This window comes from Scomber scombrus, chromosome 2, assembly GCF_963691925.1.
Source record: "Scomber scombrus chromosome 2, fScoSco1.1, whole genome shotgun sequence".
In the NCBI taxonomy this organism is placed as follows: Eukaryota; Metazoa; Chordata; class Actinopteri; order Scombriformes; family Scombridae; genus Scomber; species Scomber scombrus.
In genome coordinates this window covers 11,634,823-11,656,890 of record NC_084971.1, presented here as the reverse complement: position 1 = coordinate 11,656,890, position 22,068 = coordinate 11,634,823, and the positions used below count along the sequence as shown (strand labels likewise).

Here is a 22,068-nt window from a genome sequence, read left to right as displayed (position 1 = left end):
GTTAAACTTTTGTTTTCCAAACTTTTTTGTGATGTTATTTGTAATATGTTTTGTTTTCCTCTACACAATTTCCTTTAACCTGCTTCATCTACTCCTGGTGTATTCACTGCACCAAGGTTGCACTTACATTGGTCTCTGTATGGCTATAGTTTGTAGTTTTGTTGATTCGTATTGTACCATAGTATTTCACAACAGTGCAAGTCACTGAGCACTCAAGTCACTCCCCCCAGTTTCATATGAATGCTTGTCTCAAAGCCAAATGACATTAAGAATTTTCTGTCAGCAAGTTGAAGCATAATATGTTTCTTTATTTCTATGTTTGTATTTCTCCCCATTAATTTACTGTCTGTTTAGATGAGAAATTGCCCTAACCCTTGCGCTAGTGATCGCATAATCTGGAATTTAACACTTTATACAACAGCGGGGTCAGCATTATGACCGTGTATGTCTGTGTCTGACCAACTTGATTGAGATCAGATTGAGTCGTGAGAGGTAATTACAATGGTTATAATTAGAATTACAATAAGTTCAGACATCCTAAGATATGAGTGGAAAGTATTGTTCTTGCAACTGCTTTTATACTTTTGTTCATTGTGCTAATGAAGAAGCCCTGGTTATTTACTCAATGAATAAAATATCATGATAAGAAAAACTCCAGCTAGTGCAGAACAACAGGTTTGTGTTGAAGACAAAGGTATCCGTTTCAGGCTTGAGTCTTTTGTCGTCTTTATGTCTGCTCTCAAGTACAAAAAATTCTTCATTTCTCTCCACTGAAGCAAGAAAAAGCTGCCCACCCTTTACTCCTCCTTCTTTGTCATCTTCTATTCATCTCTCCATCCTCATTCCTGTCTGATAGGAAAAAGAAATGAACACTGGGGCAGTCAAGTGGAAAAACAGACCCTAGATGTGCCATAAACCTAGAAACTAATAATCAGTGGGGATTCAACAATGTGAAACACACTGAAAGACTTCCTTCTTCTCGCTCTCCATCTATTTGTCTCAGACTTCCTCTTTGTCTCTCTTTGCCTCTCTCTCTGCCCTACCTCCATCACACAGATAGATGCCAGTTGAATTAGGCCACTGGCATACCAAAGAAGCTTGGAGTCCTAAATATTGTACTGTTCGTTACCATTTTCAGTGTTTAAGATAATGGGATAAAATCAGCCTGTGCTTTAAAAGAGGTCAGTGTTCAGACTGTAATACAGACTATTATAGTTATTTGTACAAAGATGTGTCTTTATTGGTCAGCCAATTACAGCATATTTACAGTATCACGGATGTACATATTCTGGTGGACGTAACAACTAAATTCCCCTACCTAACCTGTAACCAATATACTACTTCTAAGCTAAACACGATCCTCAACCTTAAACACAAGAACAACCCTCAGAATAAGTAGGAACTGATCAACATAAAAGACAACATGTAATTTATGCTCCAACTATGCTCATATTATAAATGTTTTGCGATGGGGCTCCAGTACTCTATACCCAGATGTCTTACTTTCTGTATCACAGATTTTTCTAGCATCATTCAATGCAGCATCCTCATCCTTTTGTAAATTGCTCACCTAAACAGAGGATGTACTGTAGCTGCATCTTCAGTCCCTGCTGAAAACACCCCAGTTTAAAGGCTTAAAGGTCATATGAAGGGATACATTGGTAATATGTCAATGATTGAGGTCAGAACATTTTTGTGTTGTTTTCTGTAATAAAACAGATACTTAGAGATTTGCTTGACAGTGTTTACCTGTTTTTCTCTTTGAAAGATTAAGGAAGGATAGATGCATTGGGTGAGGATTGTACAACAGTGGCAAGTTTAGCAGTACAATTCTCAGTTTAGAGGTTGGGCAGTGAATTTAAGTTCATATGATCTTGTGTATGTGTCTGATCATGAGTGTTCCTGTAGGGGTAGATTGACCTCTCTGCCCACTCAGTGAAAAAAGGTAGCACCTCTTTACACCTACGTACTACACAGAAGAATTCTTTATGACTCAAAAAACACAGGCTCACACACACACACACACACACACACATACATGTACAAACTCTTAACCTTATTTGCACAAACGGAAATTACATATTCTTGTTCATACATTTGAAAAAAACATGGAGCGGTGCATCACACACATACACCAACATCTTGCTGCTCCCATACTGCAATGAAAACATATCAGTGGGCCAGTCTGTTCTGTTTCCCCTGTGTTTAACATGATAAAGCAAAAGATGTGATTAAGCAGGGATCCATTGGATGCCCTTTTGACTCCAAAAACCAGGGTCCACATTTGCTTTTGATTAGGACAGTCATTGTACTCAAAGGATAAAAAGATATGAGGCATCATTGTAGATTTTTAAGCCACATGGATGGATGGAGCCTCAGGATGGATCTTGTGTTTACTTTTTCTGTATGTCTTTATGAAAAATGAAAACCTTTGTCACAAGAGGTTATGATTTATCTTTATTGGTGATTTTTCAACCTCTTACTTTCCTTCATTCACTGTTTCCAACATTTCCACTGGATATCTCATAAAATCCTGTTCTTAATTTTTCATAGCTAAGCCCATCCAATTCCCTCACTTTTATTTTTCTCGTGTCTTCGAATTGATTTGATTTTAAACTAATATGTCTGCTTGTCTGTCTGTTTCTCTCTCTCCTCTCTCCAGAGTTATATTCATGGAAGCAGTCAGGCTCAGTTTGTGGCTGAGTCTCACATCATCCTTCTCCTGAGTATCCTTTAATCAGTGTGTGTGTGTGTGTGTGTGTGTGTGTGTGTGTGTGTGTGTGTGTGTGTGTGTGTGTGTGTGTGTGTGTGTGTGTGTGTGTGTGTGTGTGTGTGTGTGTGTGTGTGTGTGTGTGTGTGTGTGTGTGTGTGTGTGTGTTTCATGTGTTGACATAAATTGAAACACAGTGCTGGAAAATGCAAATTGTCCTGAGCAATTCAGCACTCTGTGAAATGTACATTAGCCAAATTTGCAACAAATTTCATTCATTTTTCTCACCACAATTGCACCTTCACTTGCTTACATACAACTCCTATGAATACCTTTTTATATGTCTGAAGCAACATCCAAGTTTATCTGCTACATTCATTTTCACAACACAAAAAGCATTGTGTGCAGTCTCCATAGGGAGGCCACTTTCTGGACTGAACAAACAGACAATACAAAGAGAAGTGATTGTCCTCTTTTAACTTCACCTCCTTGCCTGATTTGTTTCAAATTCAACCTCTAATGATAGGCTGGGTCTCTGTGTGTTTACCTGTGTACTTGTTTGGCAGGCTAGATGTTTCTGTTTGTGTTTGTCTACTTCTCTGTCTGCTTGTGTACTCGTGTGTACTTGGACTGCTGATGTTGTATGTGTGTGGGTAATGATACCGTTCATTCCTAGCTGTTGTGCTCATCCCCATAGGAAATAGCAGGTCCAAGGTCGCACCTGCTGCAGAGCAATATTTGTTTGTCCACGCTCACACAGTTTTGTTTTTTTTCTTCTGCCCATCTGATTACATCTAAATGAAACACACACACACACACCTGCTGAAATGCAAACACACCTATTCTTCTTGTCTGTGCAGGTGGTGTAAACACATTTTATAACAGTCATTGATGCAGTTTAATTCCTTAATGCGGGCACACACGCGCACACACACACAGGTACCAAATGTAGGTGGATGGGAATATAATTTTAGGAAGAGATAGAAACACAGATATATTATATGTATATATGTATTTCTCTCGAATTCTGACCTCCACAAGGACATATAGACAGACAGATGCAGGCAAAACCTCTCTGCTTGTTTGATTGGCCTATATTGGCCTATATATTTCGAAGCAGGAGGCCAAGGAAAACAGGACTTAAGCTTTCAGCACTCAGACTTCTTGTTTTGGTAATGGAAACCTCTTAAATATTGTACGTTTTTCCTTAATATATGCTAATTTGGCTTTAATAACAATCAGCCAAGCAGGAAAAGCGTCATTAAGGTGGTACTTCACACATTGTGCTCTGTTGATGCAAACAAGTGCGAGTGCAGGATGCGTGCAGGACCTGGAAAACTCTACTTTTGTTGTCAAAATTTAATCCTGTTGTACAGGCTTATTCTACAGTATACAGTATACTGATAGGTCTCTATTTGTCATCATGACCGTATTATTGCAAGCTTTCTACAACCACCCAGGATGCTATTTCCAGTGTATCAGATCCATTGCTGTGTGAGAAGAGTTTTCATGGCAGACTAGCATATCATGTTGTTTACCATATAATCAAGAGGATGCCTCGAATTCTGCTCTGTATCCACCCATGCGACAGCCTTTGTTTGTTCCCCCCATCAGGTTTTCTTCAGTTACATGGATCAGTATGCAGAGCACACTGAAGAAAACAATCTGTAATGTCTTAAGCCACATGAGGCTGTGCTTTGCAGTGATGTCAGTACAACTCAGGTGTTGAATGGAGTAACACCACCTTCTGTAAAACAGAGATCTTTAAAGTATATGCAGGGCCAAATGTACTAAGAAAATGGTGTTGTGAAAATGTGTGCTGTTGTTTTCATTCAGTTTGCAGTAGGGATGCACTGATCTAACTTTTTCAGTCCTGATACTGATACCGATATCTGGGCTTTGGGTATTGGTTGATCTGAAGTACTGATCCAATAGCAGTGTTTAATTAATAGGCTGCATGCCTCGCTGTGTGGAAGAGACTGGGATCATTATTTTATGTGTGTGCAAAATCAGGCTTGACTTAAACATTACTTCCCAAACTTTCAGAAAACAACTGTCCAGTCAGAGAGCAGTATGTAAATTACGTGCTCATTGTAACACACACACATGCTTTGTATCCATATGTGAACATACCATAAGACAGCAGCTTATTAGGCAATCAGCTCCTTTATTGCACCTGGTAAAACTCTGCAAGTACATTCTGTGCATGAAGGAACTCAAAAACTCAGTGAGTGCAGTTTTCTATGAGATCACCAGTTTCAGAAAAAAAATTATATCATGTTTTTGATAGATAATAAAGAACACATTATCAGATTATTTTTCTGAGATAAACTGTTACGTATTAAACAAACATAAAAGAAAGAAAAGTTTAGTTGCAGCCTAAAAAACACAGCTTGCAGCCAGTTGCAACCTTTAGTGATTTTACAGTGGATTCATGGTCAAGCTCAAATTCAAGTTTGATGAACACAACCCAAAACTACCCATTCACCAGCCTATTAATTTGCTAGACAGTAATCAGACACAGAGTTAATTAATAATAGCCTAATTGCTTCATTTGTTTCCAAGAGACAGGTTTTAGTTATATGCAAGACTATATTGAACCAACTACAATCTTCCTTGTAGCTCCTGTTAATCCCATTTGTTTTTTGTTTGCATAGGGTCTTTAAAGGTCTTCTACAGATGCAAGGACCATAACTGTTTTACAGCATCAAAAATAATGTATTTTCCTCTGTAAACAAACTGTGCTTTCTCCTTATTCGATTATTTAAACAGGATGTGTTCAAAACCAATAATGTGTAAACTTCCGTCACTTCTGTTGTCAGTCTGTTTAAAGTCTACAGTTGAATTGGGAATCTATTACGGTGTTTTGCTTCCAAGGCCAAGATAACAACAGTGCAGATTTATTGAATTTTTACTTAAATTGAAGAAACAGTTTGTTGATTTTGTGTTGCCATGTGAGCTTTTACCCTGGCCTACCCATAGTCTTAACAAGGTTACTTAACATTTTAGTTGGGTGTATTCAGTTTCGTTATACACTGTATATGTGTGTATCTGTAAGTACATCTGTGTGTCCAGCAGTTTTTCCTGGGGCAGTGTGTACATCCAGCCTTCCCTCTCTTGTATGCGAATGTGTTGTTTCCTTGACAACCATGTCCCAGATGCTGCAATCACCATGGGGATGGTGCTGCTGAATGAAGCTGCCACCTCCAAGGGAGATGTTGGCAAGAGAAGAAGTAAGTAGAGAAGATTGTTTTCTACTTTTGTTCTTCTTATTGTCGTTTTTCTCTCCTTTTTCAAGCTCCAATTCCCCAATTTCTGGGTGTTCCAAGTGTCAGAAGGTGTAAGCAAGGTGTGTGTTTGCATTCATGCTGGGTGGCATAGTGGTAAGAGCCACCTTGTAGCTACCAGGTAAGTGGTTTATCCTTGCCACAGTCAATATGTTTTTGTTGTAATACATTTTTTACAAGGTAGCACTGTTGCTGGAGAGGCTCAATTTTTGTGGCACAAAGATTTCATGAGATATACAATTAGTATTATAACTGAGAAAAATATTTTGATAAGTCACTCATGCATTCACACACACAGATATTGTTCAGCTATACATATGTTAATGAATCCACATTTCTTACACTCCTAGGCAAGTTAGGTATTTAATAAAATCTACTGGCTCCTCTATTGATATACTGACTGTAGCATTAACAGTGGGGAAATCCTTTTGCCACTAAGGTTATGATTTGTCTTACTTACCCTGACTGGTAGGAGGATTCTCCTTCTTTAAGATTGGACTTCATAAGAGGTTATTTCTTCGCCGGGCTACCACTCTATCACATCAAATTGCATTACTTGGCTTCCCAACCATCTCCAGGCTACACTGTGTAGGAATAATGCTTTACTTGAAATGAATATTAGGCACTTGTAAGGTTAATAGGGGCACCACCCCCACTGATTAATTAATTAACAATTGACTTATTAATAAATTAGAAGGAACATTTACTTACACTGAACTCCATCTCTGCTTAAAGGAACAGACAAATGCAACGACGTGGCAGTAAATCAAGATATTTATTGAACTACCAAGGGATAGGGATGAAAACTTAGAATGTGTACATATATTTAAATAAAACAGATGAATTAATGGATGCATGAATGAATGATTAATTAAATGAACAAGTTACTGCCCTCAGAATGAATGAATGTCATCAAAATCAGGTCAAAAACGCAATGAGGGGCCAAGACTAACAGCCAATAGAAATTAAATTTTTGCATAGCTCTTGCATCAACTCCGAGACAGAAGCATGGCAGATGGTTTTCCTACTGTCTCCACGGTGAGGCTTGATGATGGGCAAACTTTCCGGAGAGCTCTGAGCATGGCGAAGCAGACTCAGTGATACTCGGGTGTCCAGGGTGACAGCCAGATGAGAACCGCTGCAGCAGGTTCAGTGAATTACGTTTGTTCACTTGTTCGATTCTCATGAGCATGAATCCAGTCTCAGACTAGCTGAGGCCACACAGCAGGCACACAGCAGGGGTGTGTGTTCCAGTCTTGTTGCATTCAATATCCAGCTGCAGAGTTCTTCTTAGTGAGAGTGTCTTTTATGGAACTCTCAGGGAAAAAGAAAAAGACAACACCTGGAAACACGGGCCATCAGTGCTGGCCAGACTAAAAAAACAACACAAAAAACGCTGCCGCAGCAGCCGTCAGCGAGCAAGCGAAAAAAGAAGCCAATCCAGACAAAGAAGTGTAAACGTAGTCTATGAGGTGTGTTTTGAAAGAAATGGTATCCTCTGCACTCTTCTGAGTTAAGGCCTCAATTATTAATTCATTTTGTTTGTGTGAGGAGAAAATTGACCTTCAAATAAAATGGAGATGATTTTATTCTCATCAACTATCTGACAATGACATGCGTGCAAACTGGATACTCGCTCATTTCTGTCGTAAATGCCAGTGACATCAACACATCATGAAAATCAGTGAGAAAACAGAAATTGTAACATTGATTAACAAAATAAAATACGGAATAGAATTCAATACACTTTCATTTTCAAATATGTGATTAAATCTACTAAGATAGCTTTATCCTAGCAATCGAAGCACAACTAAAAAATACATTTACACTGGATCATATCAAATAAATTAAATGCAATATGTGTGACTTATAATTAACCCATTTTGAAGCAGAGTTTGAATTTCCATAATATCAAACCACATCACACAGTGAACGTTAACATGGGTTGGACAAGTCAAGACTTTACACATTTAGTAGCATTCTATGACCAATCCAGACACTTATTGTGCATTGCACTCTTTCTCCTCAAGCCAACCGGTCAAGGCAGATGGCCACCCACCTGAAGCCTGGTTCTTCTGGAGGTTTCTTTCCATTAAAGGAGAGTTTTTCCTTGCTGCTGTCACCACGTGTTTGGTCATGGGGAATGTTGGATTAAAGAGTATGGTGTACACCTGCTCTATGTGAAAAGTGTCCTGAGATAACTTCTGCTGTGATTTGGTGCTATATAAATAAAATTGACTTGACTTTCTACCAAAACATATCACTGCAGTCCAATCCAGAGTAACCAGGACATTTCTGAAAATCCAATTTGGTGTATTTTTTTCCCCCAAATGTAATTTTTCTGTGCTATGTGCAGCAAAAACACAATTCCATTCAACCCCATTGTAGTTGGGTGGCAGCAGAAGTTTCAGTGATGGATATCTCTAAATCTTACCGACAGCAAGTGAAAAATATTGTTTGGAGATTTCAGAGAACAGATCTTTTTACTTTAAATAAAACATGTTTAAACCTACCAAACAAAAAACTTAATCTTTAAATAATTGTGAGTTCAATCTCAACCAGTCACCAGTCATACTCCTGCCATGTTCTTAATGTGATGCTTGGTACTCTTGTTGGTACCCATTTAAATGTAGATATGAACTGTATTGATAAGTGTGTGTGTGTAAGTATGTGTAGAGAATAGTTTTTGAAACTTGTATGATATGATTTAATATTAAAGTGGTAGAAGGTGTGCAGTATTTAACAGCAATACAAAGCAGATGAGAGACTAGTGCATACACACATTTTTGCAGCACTTTCATTAATGTGACGTGTATTTGCATAACTGTCAATTAGTTGGAGCATCTCAGAAAATTAAAGGTACTTCTTTCGCTCTCCAGTTAATCACTGAGATGACCCCTCAACTCCCCCATAACTGCCTCTGAACACACAATTACATTATCAAAATAGGCAAGATGATTGGGTGATTAGGTTTGGCATGCAAAGATCCCTCTTCTAGATTTCATCCTTGATATACCGTTAAATGTACTGGAGCAGTGGATGATGAACTTTGACTAGCAGGTAGATTTTGATGACTTTATCGAAATGATCCTGATTTGGCTTAACAAAAAAATAATTGAGTTCACTTGTAATTACTCAACTTAATCTTGAGACAATTAAAAGTTAGTTATTGCACAATCTCCTCTTTGTGTGTTTAAAGTTCCTTTCTTTGATAGGTCTAGTTTTTTTATTTTCACATTCTTGTAAGAGCCAAGTTGTTCTTTTGAGATATATATATATATTACGAAGTCATTCTTAGGAACTACACGGTCACTCTTCCACTAATTGGGATTGAACTTTGAGTTTGAGATATATATATATATATATCTCAAAAGAACAACTTGGCTCTTACAAGAATATATAGAATATATATATATATGTATATATATATCTCAAAAGAACAACTTGGCTCTTACAAGAATGTGAAAATATATATATATATATATATATATATATATATATATATATATATATATATATATATATATATATATATATATATATATTAAAATAAGTAAAGTAACTATTTTTCAAAAGAGGTTTCCCACACAGAGTCTCGAACCCTGATCTCCCAGACCAGGGATATTTGTGTTGGCCATTCACACACACACAAACACAGACCTGAACCTATGTATGCCTCCATAACACAGAGACAGTAATGTAACCGAGTCCATGTCCTTTTTTTATTCCTAAAAACAAATCATTTAAACAAAATAAAAACCCACTATTTGCACTTTTCCGAATACTGGATTTGGATTTGGTTCCACCCCTAATGCATTTCAATTCAGCTGGGAATGATCTTTTCTCCATGTTTTCTGTAACTCTGCCCTGTTGCCTGTCCACTAAACAGCGAGGATTGCACAAATATCGTAAGAACTGCTCAATCTGTTTAAATTGTATCTGATTTACAACAGCAGCAACATACAGATTACCAGTGAAGGAGCACTTAAAGGCACAGTTCATTGGTGGCCAGCCAACCCCAGACAATTAATAAACCAAATATTTGGCATGCCTGAAACACCCTTGTGCAATATCACTAAAATGCATCATCTAACAATGTATGTAGTGTATGGTATTTGATCTGATTTATAATTAAAAACAGCCTGGTTAAATAATCTAAATTGAAAATACAGGCCTAAAAGAACCCTTGAACAACTTTCTCTATTTTGGCCTGGGTTGGTTAGAATGCAGCATGGCTCTTCATGGTGAGGTATTGTCTGAACAACTAAAAAATCAGATTGTGAGACTCTGTAAAGATGACAGAGGGTTCAAGATTATCAGTAGGCTACTGAACAGAAGCCAAAACACAGTTGCAGCAGATAATAACAGAAGACGCTGTGACTGTCCTCGAAATATTTACACAACCTTGCATTGAAAAACAGACAGGCAAGTGACTTATCACAAGTATTATCTGTAGAAATTGGTGTTTCAGTGTCTGCTCAGACAGTGCAAAGGACACTATATGATGTCAACTTTTACAGAAGACTTCCAAAAAGAAAACACTTGCTCACAAAAGGCACAGAACTGCAAGATTAAACATTGTCATACATTAGGAAAAGAAGCCTGATGAATACTGGCAGCACAAACCAAAATACATTTGTTTGGATAGGATTAAGTCCAGCATGTTTGGTGTGCACCTGGACAGGACTACCACAGTGACTGCATAGTGCCAACAATGAAACATGGAGGTGGGAATGTGTTGATATGGGGCTGCATGAGTGCAAAAGGTGTAGGGGAAATAACATTTATAGATAGTATTATATGTACATAATATTGACACAAATACACAAATATTGAGTGAAAAGATGACTCCTAGTCTTAAGAAGGTTGGCAGGAGAGGAATTTTCCAAGATATTTCCAATAGAACATATTATTAGTATACATATTAGTATTTTAAAGAAGAAGGTAGAGCAAAGAGCAGCTGAAAAGAATCATCTGTGAAGAATGACAGATCATCTCTCCACAGATTTGGGCAAGATTGGTGTCATCCATGCCCAGAAGAATCCAATCTGTTACCAAAAACAAAGGTGGTCACACAAAATATAAAAAGTAATGAGTGTGCTGGCTTTTGTTGCAGGTCATTTTTAAATATGGACCTTTAATCATAATTTAATTAGACAAACATTCTGTTTTTCACGTGAATCAACTTAATTCTTCTTGGGTTTGTCTAAAAACAAATAAAACTGCGCTAAATAGAGAGAATTTGTACTTACTTAACATTTTAGTGATATTGACCAGGGGTGTATTCAGTTGAAAAGAAAATCTAATAATAAAAATGTATGAAGGCTGCACTTCAACTCAGCAACCATGAAAAATGTGTCTGTACAATGTGTCTTCACAATATTACCATAATGGTGCTATAGAAAACATCATATGTAAACATTAATTAAGAATTATTTTAAAAGTCTAATTTAATTAAAATGTTTAAGAAATGTAAGGACACGTACATGCTCAGAAGAATTAAACCATATAAAGAATCCGTGGTGGACCAAAACAGAAGAGTGAACTGATCAGCTATAATGAGTCCAGCAGACTCTCATAGCAGAGCAGGTGGCAGACATTATTGATATGGCTGATGTCTCCCTAGTTTCCCATGGTACCTGTAGCCAAATGAACATTTGTAAATGTCTCGTCAAACAAGTAAATTCCCACTTGTGCAGCAGTTGCTCCATTCAAATATGCATGTACATACAGAGCATCTCCTCCACATTTTTGTCATAAAATAATCAGATATTGTGTTAGTTTTCTGCTCTTTTTTTTATCATTATTATTTTTTGCATTATTTCTTTTTTTATTTACTGCAGCTCTGTACATGTATTATGTTCAGTTCATGCCATTTTGTCTTTTTGAGTTACCTACAGAATTCAGGTTTATTAAATGGTCTCATACCTGGTATCATACTGTAGCTTTTTTAAATTGTACCGACTCTTGAGAAGCAGAGTTTGGTACACAAAACTGACCCTCTTCTGATCTTTAATCAATCCAGCACGATGCCACATCAACCAAACGTACACTGAGTGGTTGAGATGTACTTCACTGATTACACTGAAGGTGAATCTCAGATGACAAACTTTCAAGCTGATGTGCCTGTTTAATAGGTAACACATGTCTCTGGTTGTAGAATGAGTCTGAAACCACGAGCAAACAAGGCAGCCCTTTTTCATCCTTGGAGAAAAAGATAGTCTTAATGAGTTAATTTAGAATAATGGAGTCCCTGTTTAAAGCTTTTATTCTTAGCCAGAAAGGCAATTTTCTAACTGGGCTTTTCTTGCTATTTGAGGATATGCACAATGCTTAGTTGTAAGCCAAAAAGTGCAATTTGTGCTATTTTTAAAATGTATCATCAAATGAATTGTTACACTTTGGTTTCATAGTTGCTGTCACATTGTAGTTTTACTGGTAGTCTTTTAAACATGTATGAAGGATTTTTAGTAGCTTGCTGATTAAAACAGTCACACAGTTTTCCACAAAAGGCTGATCAAGTGTAAATACAATACAGATGTCACTACAGTCTGATATTCTTCTCAGTAGAAGACTTTTAAATGAGGGAATATAAATGTCGAGATTGATGCCATAATTTGATTTCATTTTATTGGCTCCTCTCCCGTGATGGAAGATTTGAAACTGGCAACGTGCTGAAAGCCTATCACTAGTGATGTAGTTGTAGTTGATTTTAATACATGAAATTAAAGAATGGTGAAAACCTTTAACTTGCATTGTTTTGTCTCTGTTTTCGAACAGACTTTATTGATATTGTCAACCAGGGCTTATCTTGCAAGGCAGCTGGATTCACAAGATCATGACGTCACAAGATTATACTGATTACATCAGTAGAATTAGTTGGTCTTAATATTTATGCAACAGACAGGGTTAATTAGGCTAGTCTAACCTGACAATCTAAGACTGACCAGACTGAGGCCAAGATTAGTCTGAAACTAAGTTTATGCATCAGGCCCCAGGACAGCTGTAACCTACAGAAGTGTACAACATCTCTCAGTAAGGAGAATGTTCCCCCAACCAGTGTAAATGTAAGTTTAATTTTTTTTAATGCTATATACAACCATTTACGTTTGCTGTCAAAAGGAAACACAAACACAAAGCATACCAACAAAAAAGAGACTCACATTATGATTGAAGAGCAGGTAGTCTCCCAACACTTGCTGATGATTCATGTCTGGAGATGTTAATGGTGTAACACAGTTGATCACTTAAAATGTGAGGTGATCACTTGACCACACCAATGACAATCTGGTTTATGACCTTTTTCTTTACTTTCCAACCAGAGTTTCTGCTCTGCATAATCCCTAGGTTATGAAAAAGGGAGTTTAATAGTAGATGGCCTGTACTGGTAATTGCCTCAAACACAGAGACGCAGTTACACACAAGTGGATTTTAATTAGAGTCAGTGTGATGAAAAAGCAACTCGAGAAGCCTTTCAATTGCCTCTGTGAGGCCACACAGTTATGCATACACATATGCACACACGCTGAAAAATCTAAAAGCAAGATTATCAACTTTTTGTTCTACTTTACCCATGAGTTCTCCTTGAGATGTTAAAGCTTGGCAATTAAAATGATAATGACTCAAGGCTTGTGTCTCAGTATCAGACACACTCACACACATGTACATGCACACAAGGACACACATGCATATGGGCTCACATAATTATCATCCGTGTAAATCTGATACATCACGTTTAGTACAGACAATTCATTTATCAATTCTCAGCGGGTTTCTCTTTTCCTGTCTTTGTTCGTCTTCATCCTTTCATTTTCTATCTCACCCCTCTCGTGTCCTCCTCCTAATATGTACAGAAACTTGTATTTATTTTTTGTATTATTACATCAGACGTTTTAATTCAACATCAGTCTTTGTACAATTACCACCTGCTAATTTTAATAAACTGAAGCAAACACATCATGCAGATTACATTTTTTACTGCAGCACAAGCATACTAATGCTGTTATGTAAAACACACACTTCATCAACACACAAACATGGATAGAATAAATAATTATATCTCACCGCTGTCACTGGGACGAGTTTGCACACACTCATGCGCAAATATGGACACACAAATTAAATAAGTGCATTATAGAGCAGGATAGAGAATAGTCGTCTGTCAGTAATAGAGAGAGGATTATGCTTGAATGGTAGTGTAATCACTGGATGTGGGTGTTAAATTCCTGGCATATAGCTTACATACTGCTGAGTGCAGCTACAGGAAGTTATCTGCTGCTTCCATGGCCATCTGTAGCAGAAAGCACAGTGCACACACACACACACACACTGTTTTACAGCAAAGGAGGTACTGAACAAGGAACGAGTAAATTAAGTCACAAATTCACTACATATGCACTATCGGTGTATGCATTTGGGTGCGGGGGGGGGGGGGGCTGAGATAGACAGACAGGAGGCGACAGTGAAGGAGGATGAAATGTGAATGAGAGTTCAACATTACGGAAGGGGGTGGAACAGGAACTAGAAGTTGAGTCAGGAAAAAGTGAGATGGGTTTCTGAAAGAGCAAAATACTGTAGGGTAAACTTTAAAGCAAGGCCACAACCCCTAAAATTACCATATCTTACTGGTGAAATGCCAACATGCGGTGTAGCAGTACTAGATTTCAAGAAAGCAGAGCTTATTAGAGTGGAAATGAAATCCAGCCAACTCTAAGACCTGACCCCAAAATGTACAGACTTAGGGTATCTTTTTATGTAGCGCCTAATTAATGGATACTGCGGTAACAACTGTTCCCCATGCTGAATCAAAAACAACCAAGGTATGAAAAAAATATATTTTCCACCATGTTGCAAAAACAAATCACATTAAAATAATGATAAAGGAGCCAAGGAAAAGATACTACTAATGTTCAGTCAGTTCCATTTTACTTTTTTTTCCAGCCATACCCTTTATTCTTGTTAGGTAGTAAAACAATTTAAAAATGATTGTTAAAAAAACTAAAACATGGTTTGATACCAGTGTTCAGTTATTTCCTCGTTTGTTCTTTTAATACAACAGGGGGGATGAATTTGACACAAAAATAGCAGCCTGTTGTTCATGTTTAACCATAATTAGTGAATGTAAGTAAAGTAAGTATTTAGAGCTGTTTAAATAACATATATGCCTAAAGTCTCTGGTTTCCTTGTAATTGGCCAGTGTAAACATTAATAAGCAGGTTTTCTGTCTCCATTTGGCATAAAAATAATGAACTGTGGGTGATTATATCCAGCAGTTGAGTCAGTTAATGTGTCTTGCAGTCAGTTGCACATCAAAGAATGAACTGCATTTAGCATTATAATATCTATTCATATCTGTCCTGCTAATTAGACAGGCTTTACTTAATATGGTTATTGGCTTCCTCATGCTTGGGAAATGTAAATATACCGCATTTTACCACGCTAATATATCATGATTTGAGTTCATCCAAGTCACAGTAAAAAGAGGGATTACCACTTTTGTCACTGAGTGAAATCATTCAGCTTAAACAACTTGTCATTTCGCCAAGGTCATAAATCACTTGGCATATTTGCATGCATGGTGCGTGTGAATGGGAGTGTCATTATCCATGGATGCATACTAAGACACCTCTCAGTCATAATTGATGAGCTATGGGAAATACATCCCACTATAGTTAATGAAGATACACAGACGTTCTGTCGCTCATGCACTCAGAGGCACATACGTATGGAGCACAGGGCACAAGGGCTCTCCCTGGAGACACACACTCAAATATGCAGTGCTTCTCAATCAAGTCACTCAATCAATGTCACACACAGGTTTGTATTGCAATACTTGTCAGGAAATTTCCTATAATTAGGTATCAATGTTTCCTTTATATAACCACAGATAGAGCCGTCCACCTCTAGAAAACAATGTATTTAATGAACTGTCTGATTTTTTATCTTGGCTTTGTATCTGATTCCCTTCCATCATCACAAGAATAGAGGTAGTATAGTAAAACGAATACATACTGATTGCTGAGCGGTGGAGCAGCCTCCTGTGTTAATGTATAAGTGTGTATGTCTTAGATGTGTTAGATGGATTAGGACTTGAATGTCATATCAGTTGCTGTCTCACACTCGAACACACACAGACACAGAAAGAGAGAGCTCAGTCACAGTATAATATAACCCCTGAGGTTTGTGGGTGTGTACCAAAACTCTCATGTTGAATTGTTAATGCATGATATTGCGTAGAAAGTGAAAGAAAGAAAGGGGAACAGTGATGATGGAGCTGACATTGAGAGGTGGCAGCAAAACTGTCTGTATCCATAGTTTGTTTTTCTCTGTTCTGACTCAGACCAGCTACGTGAAAACTCATTGATCAGATGTGTCTGGGGTGGGAGAAAGAACATGAACAACCTGAAGGATCAAATACGACATACTACGTTACGCTAGTCAAGGTCTGACCTCGATAGTAGCTAGTTGTTAGCAACTGTTCAATTTACTCATTGGTATCCAATTATGCAAAGCTCACCTGGCTTTGGGAACAATTTTGCTCAAACTTGTGGCGTACACCTAGCAGTTGAATTGTTTCAAGGTCAGATCACATTCCCACAAACTGCTTCAGAGTTCATTGGGACAGGACCAAGACCACCACCTCTAGTGTCTCAGTATGGTTGTTTTGGCCTGCACCCAAGTGCAATTACTGTGTTCAGACCTGCCCAAACCACTAGCACCAAGGGGGAACATGAACCAGAGTTGGATTTAACCAAAAGTACAGGTGTTAAAACACCCTTACACACGCATGCATCATAAATGACATTATACACACAAAGCACTGAAATGGAATGACAGCACATACACACAGATTAACACTGACAATCTGTTGTACATTTTCTCAGTCAAATGATTTGTTCTAACATTGTGCCTCCTCCCTCTCTTTCTCTCCTATACACATAACTTTCCAGACACACACACTGAGAACAAGCGGATATCTCACTATTTAGTCTCCAGGAGAGGTCCTCATCCTAATCCCTGATTAACAATATCAGTCGGTGGTGACAGTTTAATTTAACACAGTGCTTCTCAAGGATTAGTTGCTACATGAGGGTGTATGCATAGACTCATACACCCACACAAGCAGACACACAATTCCTCTGCAGATTAAAGATCATGCTTATGTATATTTCAGTTAAGAATGGCCACCAAGGAAATAAGATGATAATAGTTGCAACACAGTTTTCCTGCAACAAGGCAGGGTTCATAATGAGAAACGGGCAATAGCTTATACATGGAGGAATTGTGTAAATAAATGTGAACATGAAAATCTTTTATCGTTAGGGAGAACACCAGGAAATGTTTACGGTGTCCTTTTTAAAAAATCATTTCAGCAAAATGTTTGAGTAACTAATTAATCTGTTATCATTCGGGTGTGTGTGTATGTATGCCTGTGTGGGTGTTTACCATACTTGTATGTGTGAACCACCAACATAAAGAGAAGAGGATGTAGTGTGTTACACCATGTCTAAACCCTGCAAGCACATTCAATTTGAACAGAGATCAAACAGTGAGTTGCATCAGCCTTTATAATGTGCGTGAAATGATTTAAATGAATACCTTCAGCCAGAAATCAAATATTCTCACAGGCCATTGTCTAATAATTATTATTCATATATCTGGGCGTCTGCAGGACCTGCAAAAAATTACGTTAATTCTAATACATTTAACTCCTTGGTGTAGTTGTGGTCTAGCTCAGTTTTAGAGATCATGTTACAGAGTATTCATGTACTGATTTTCTTTGCTTTCTGGTACTATATGTATAGTTAACATGACAGTGTGTGTGTCTCTTTGCAGTCATCTGCCTGGTTGGCCTTGGCCTGGTGGTGTTCTTCTTCAGCTTCCTGCTCTCCATTTTCAATAGTTAACGTGACAATGTGTGTGTCTCTTTGCAGTCATCTGCCTGGTTGGCCTTGGCCTGGTGGTGTTCTTCTTCAGCTTCCTGCTCTCCATTTTCAGGTCCAAGTATCATGGATACCCTTACAGGTAACTATAGTAACCATACAGTGGTTACCACTGTACAGATGCTCGAGCAAGTTTCATCCAGCTTAGTCAACAATTATTCAAACATAATATTCAAGCACATGAAGAATCTCAAAATCACTGAAGTTGACATAAAATCACTGCAGTTATTGCAGACACTGGAAAAAATCCAGGCCAAAACAGGATCCATCCATTTCTATTATTCATTTGATCTTAAGACAGCTGCTCGATCAGTAACACTCCCTCTAAAACCAACACAGAGCCAAGGCTGTTTCTCAAGAAGGCTCATCCTATACATAACCTTTAACACAGATTTTAAGTTTGACTTAAAATGTCTCTGACATTTTCTTGTATAGTCAATATATATTCACACATTTTTCCTCTTTACCCTGAATGTTAGGAGTTACAAATGTGTCATGGATGTTTTCTGAAAGTCGTCAGTCAGTGAATGAGTTTGAACAGTAAAACCCTCCAGCTTAGTGGTCCAGAACAGCAGCAATTTCCTCCCACTTTGAGCTAAAGGTCGCCACTACATAAAAAAGACTTAACAGAAACTTACCTCTGGAGCTGGAAGGGATTCAGGATGTTGAGGGCACTTCACCAAGACTGAAAATTTACTGTCATGGGGGCTTGAACCCTGTTGTGACCTATAGCTTGAAATTAAGACCAAATTGCAATGTGCCAGCTCAGTGGAGGTGTTTAAAGTCCAGTGATTGTTGTCTAGTGACTTCAATGCATTAATGGAAGGTTAGTTGCGGTATGATACTGGTAATGTTTTATTTTACAGGTTTGTAATTGCCAAATATTGTCATTCCAAGACATTTCCTAGAAAGAACTAAGAAAACTGGGAAAACAAAAAAACAAAAAACAGATAAAACTGATTAAATATTTATTAATCTTTTTTTTATTTGAAACTTTATTCTTTCATATATGTTGAATTGTAGTTAAGTTTCACATTATTGCATGTTCAGCTGACCTGCTGTACACTGACTAAAATACTTTATTTGAAAATTGCTGATTCTTAGTTTACTAATGCAACTAACTATTTCCTTTGTAGGAATAAAACTACACTTAAGCACTGTCAATTATATAGCTATAACTCTTCACTCTGAAGAGAAAAAATTAGAATGCACAGTGAAGGACAATTAACTTCATGTCAGGCCAATAACAAAATATTTTTGCATCAATTCATGGCAGTTGGTTTGTCTACTGTTTCCGTGGTGATGAAGGGCTGATGATGAGATGAACTTTCCACAAAGCACTTATCAAGGCATGTTGCTTCTTTAAAACAAAGATGAACTTTTCCTTATTTTACTGCTGTTCCTGGGTTCATTATCCTACACCTTATACTATGTGCAGAATTACAGATTTCTTTCCAAGAAACTTGGAAATTATGAGCTAATTATTCTTAAATGATGGACCTGTAAAATAAAGCATTACCATGGAACATAAAGTATCTGTGGTGGGAATGTTTTAATAGAGGTAATGTGTTGGTGCTCATTAATCAATTAAACTTTTTTAAAATATCTCAGAAATATTTATGTGAAATGTAAATTTATTTTTTTTAGATTCAGTAAAAAAAAAAACAGCCTGAGAAGAAGTACTTGTATAATCTGAGATTGCATTTTTACATTTTTTATAAAATAGAAATTTGATCTGTTCTGCATTAATCATGTGCAATAATAAAGCAGCCAGTCACATAAAACTTGCGTGATAATTTTATTGTAGAATTAGAAATTACACAGTACTGCTCGATATTGCAAGATGAACCATTTTAAATTTCTTTGTTTACCATTTGACTTTGAGTTCATATAGAGTTGAAGTGGATGTTTTCAATTTTGATTTGCATTTTTAGAGTTAAGTCTACTATCATGTCCTCAGTTTCGATTGCTGTTTGTTTTGTGCAATTTTATCTGATTATATTCTTCCAGAAACTGAAGCTAAACTTACAGTAAGCATTTTCTAACAAAAAATGATCAACATGTTGTATTTCTCTGTCCTTTTTCTACTTTCTCTTTATCTTTCTCTGTCTCTTAGCTTTCTTATTAAGTAAAAAAGGAGAAGAAAAGGTCAAAGTCAAGACGAAGAGGTGGTAGGTGCGAGAACAAGAGAAGATACTTGAAGAGGAGGAAGCAGTGTGTGGTTTCTTTTTATTTGTATGTTCTTTATTTTTAACTGCTATCATCAACTCTGTAAGCTGAATTGAAAGTAAATTATTCCTTCTTGCCCTGAAAAATAAAGTTGTTTGGCATGTGTGTGTCTGTGTGTGTGTCTGTAATTTTGTTACGGTTCCTTTCAGTGGTTTAATATTCTCAAAGACAGATATGATGACTTGTGACAGTGCTACGTTAGAGGCATTTATGAATTTTAGGTAGGAAGGACAACGACAACAGGTCCTCCACCATCCTCAACAAGGCACTTTTTGCATTGGCACCAAACCTGATTCAAATCATTGATGCAAAATAGTATCACATGAGCATAAGCTCACAAAAGACTAGTTGCAAGTAGTGTAACTTCTTGAATGTGAGAAGCATCATTTAGAGAATATATACATTTCTAATTCTTTCACTTGTGGACTGCCCACTAAAACACTGAGTGGGTTGGAGCATTGAAACTGTTTATGTAAGCTGCTCTGTGTGGGCAGGAACAGGAACAGGAATGGTGCAACAGATACATTGACAAATGTAATAAAACTATTCCCTCTCAGATTTCTTATTTTTTTCCTTTTTTGTTTCAGGCCTGGGGAAAGTGAATCATTGTGTATAAGCTAAAGGCTGTATAGAATTTAGAAATGGTCATTGTGTTGACATTGCATAGAACATTAAGTTTTCCATCCCTTATTTATGTAGTCAGGAACTGCAATATACTGAACTTACTAGAAATCTTTTGATTCAGTTTGCTATTGACTTGTTGAATTGTGTATTTGATCTCGCCAGAACAAGAACGCAGTGGAAGTAAGTCAAAGGTTACTTCGAATGGAAAGATCCTGTTTACTGCAGGGAGGCAGTATAATTAGAATAATAAAGGTTACAATATTATAACCCTATGTAAGAAAAGTCTCAGCCCTCTACAATCGCTTGCACATAATTGCCCACTGAAATTTGCATATACATAGCTGGCCAATCGGGACACAATTCCGATGACATGTGACTCACACTTCAGTGGACGGTGTAGGAGCGGCAGGGTCCATAGAGGGATCCACCTGGCTCATAGGAATCATTCATTAGTGCCCCATCAGCAGTAGTTCCCACCAGGACATGCATTGCTGTGCATTGTCAGCCTATATTAAAAAAAACCTTTCTTGAGAGGGTGTGTGAAGGCAGGTCTGTTGCCAAAGTACTCATGACACAAGGAAAACGCTGCTACATATGCTTTGCATGAGACAAACTTTCCCAATGCACAACTCCTTTACCTGCACCAGTATAGGAATCTTACCTACTTTGCTTATAGCAAGCAATGGTGGAACCAACTCTCGCAGGCTGGATGGTCTGCACTATTTGTGTAAACAGTCCAGCCCACATCAGCCTGTCAGGAGCCAAACTTGATGGATGGACCAGGGCGGGGCCACTATCATCTGGGTCATCTCTGCATATCATGGCACCAAACAGTCTGGGGCTATCAGGATGACCAACAACCACTCTTGACTCACTCTCTACAACAGAGGAGGAATGAGACGAAGAGAAAGAAGATATAAAAGTGCTTCCTTGGCCATGGCTTGTGTGAAAATGCATCCACTCCCATGGATTGATCATGTTTCAGCATGGATAACCAGAGTGGGTAGTAGGTGTTCTTTTGATTGGCAAACAGGTCTAATTCCATTCTCCCGCAGTGATTCCAAATGGCACCATTACGACTAGCAGGTTGTCTCTCGATATGAGGTCAGCATCCCTGTTTTCTGGACCCGGAATGTGAAGGCTCTCAGAGATAGAAGGTGTTCTGAGGCCTACAACAACAACAAGACTTCCAACATCCTCAATAGGGCAGCATATGTACTGCACTATGTTTCCGCTGACAGTCATTTCAGCACCGCAGACTTTCCCAGTATAGGCC

The 22,068-nt window shown here is 37.7% G+C and overlaps 1 protein-coding gene across 1 annotated transcript in view; it reads left to right on the top strand.

The window, feature by feature from the left end:
- Positions 1–20,275, top strand: part of tusc3 (tumor suppressor candidate 3) — an 81,791-nt gene extending 61,516 nt beyond the window's left edge. The window contains exons 7-10 of the mRNA XM_062430469.1: positions 2,663–2,726; positions 5,869–5,943; positions 17,931–18,021; positions 20,056–20,275. Of these exons, the coding sequence (XP_062286453.1) occupies positions 2,663–2,726; positions 5,869–5,943; positions 17,931–18,021; positions 20,056–20,071 (246 nt within the window). The 3' untranslated portion in view covers positions 20,072–20,275. The remainder of the gene's footprint in view (positions 1–2,662; positions 2,727–5,868; positions 5,944–17,930; positions 18,022–20,055) is intronic.
- The last annotated feature ends 1,793 nt before the right edge of the window (positions 20,276–22,068 follow it).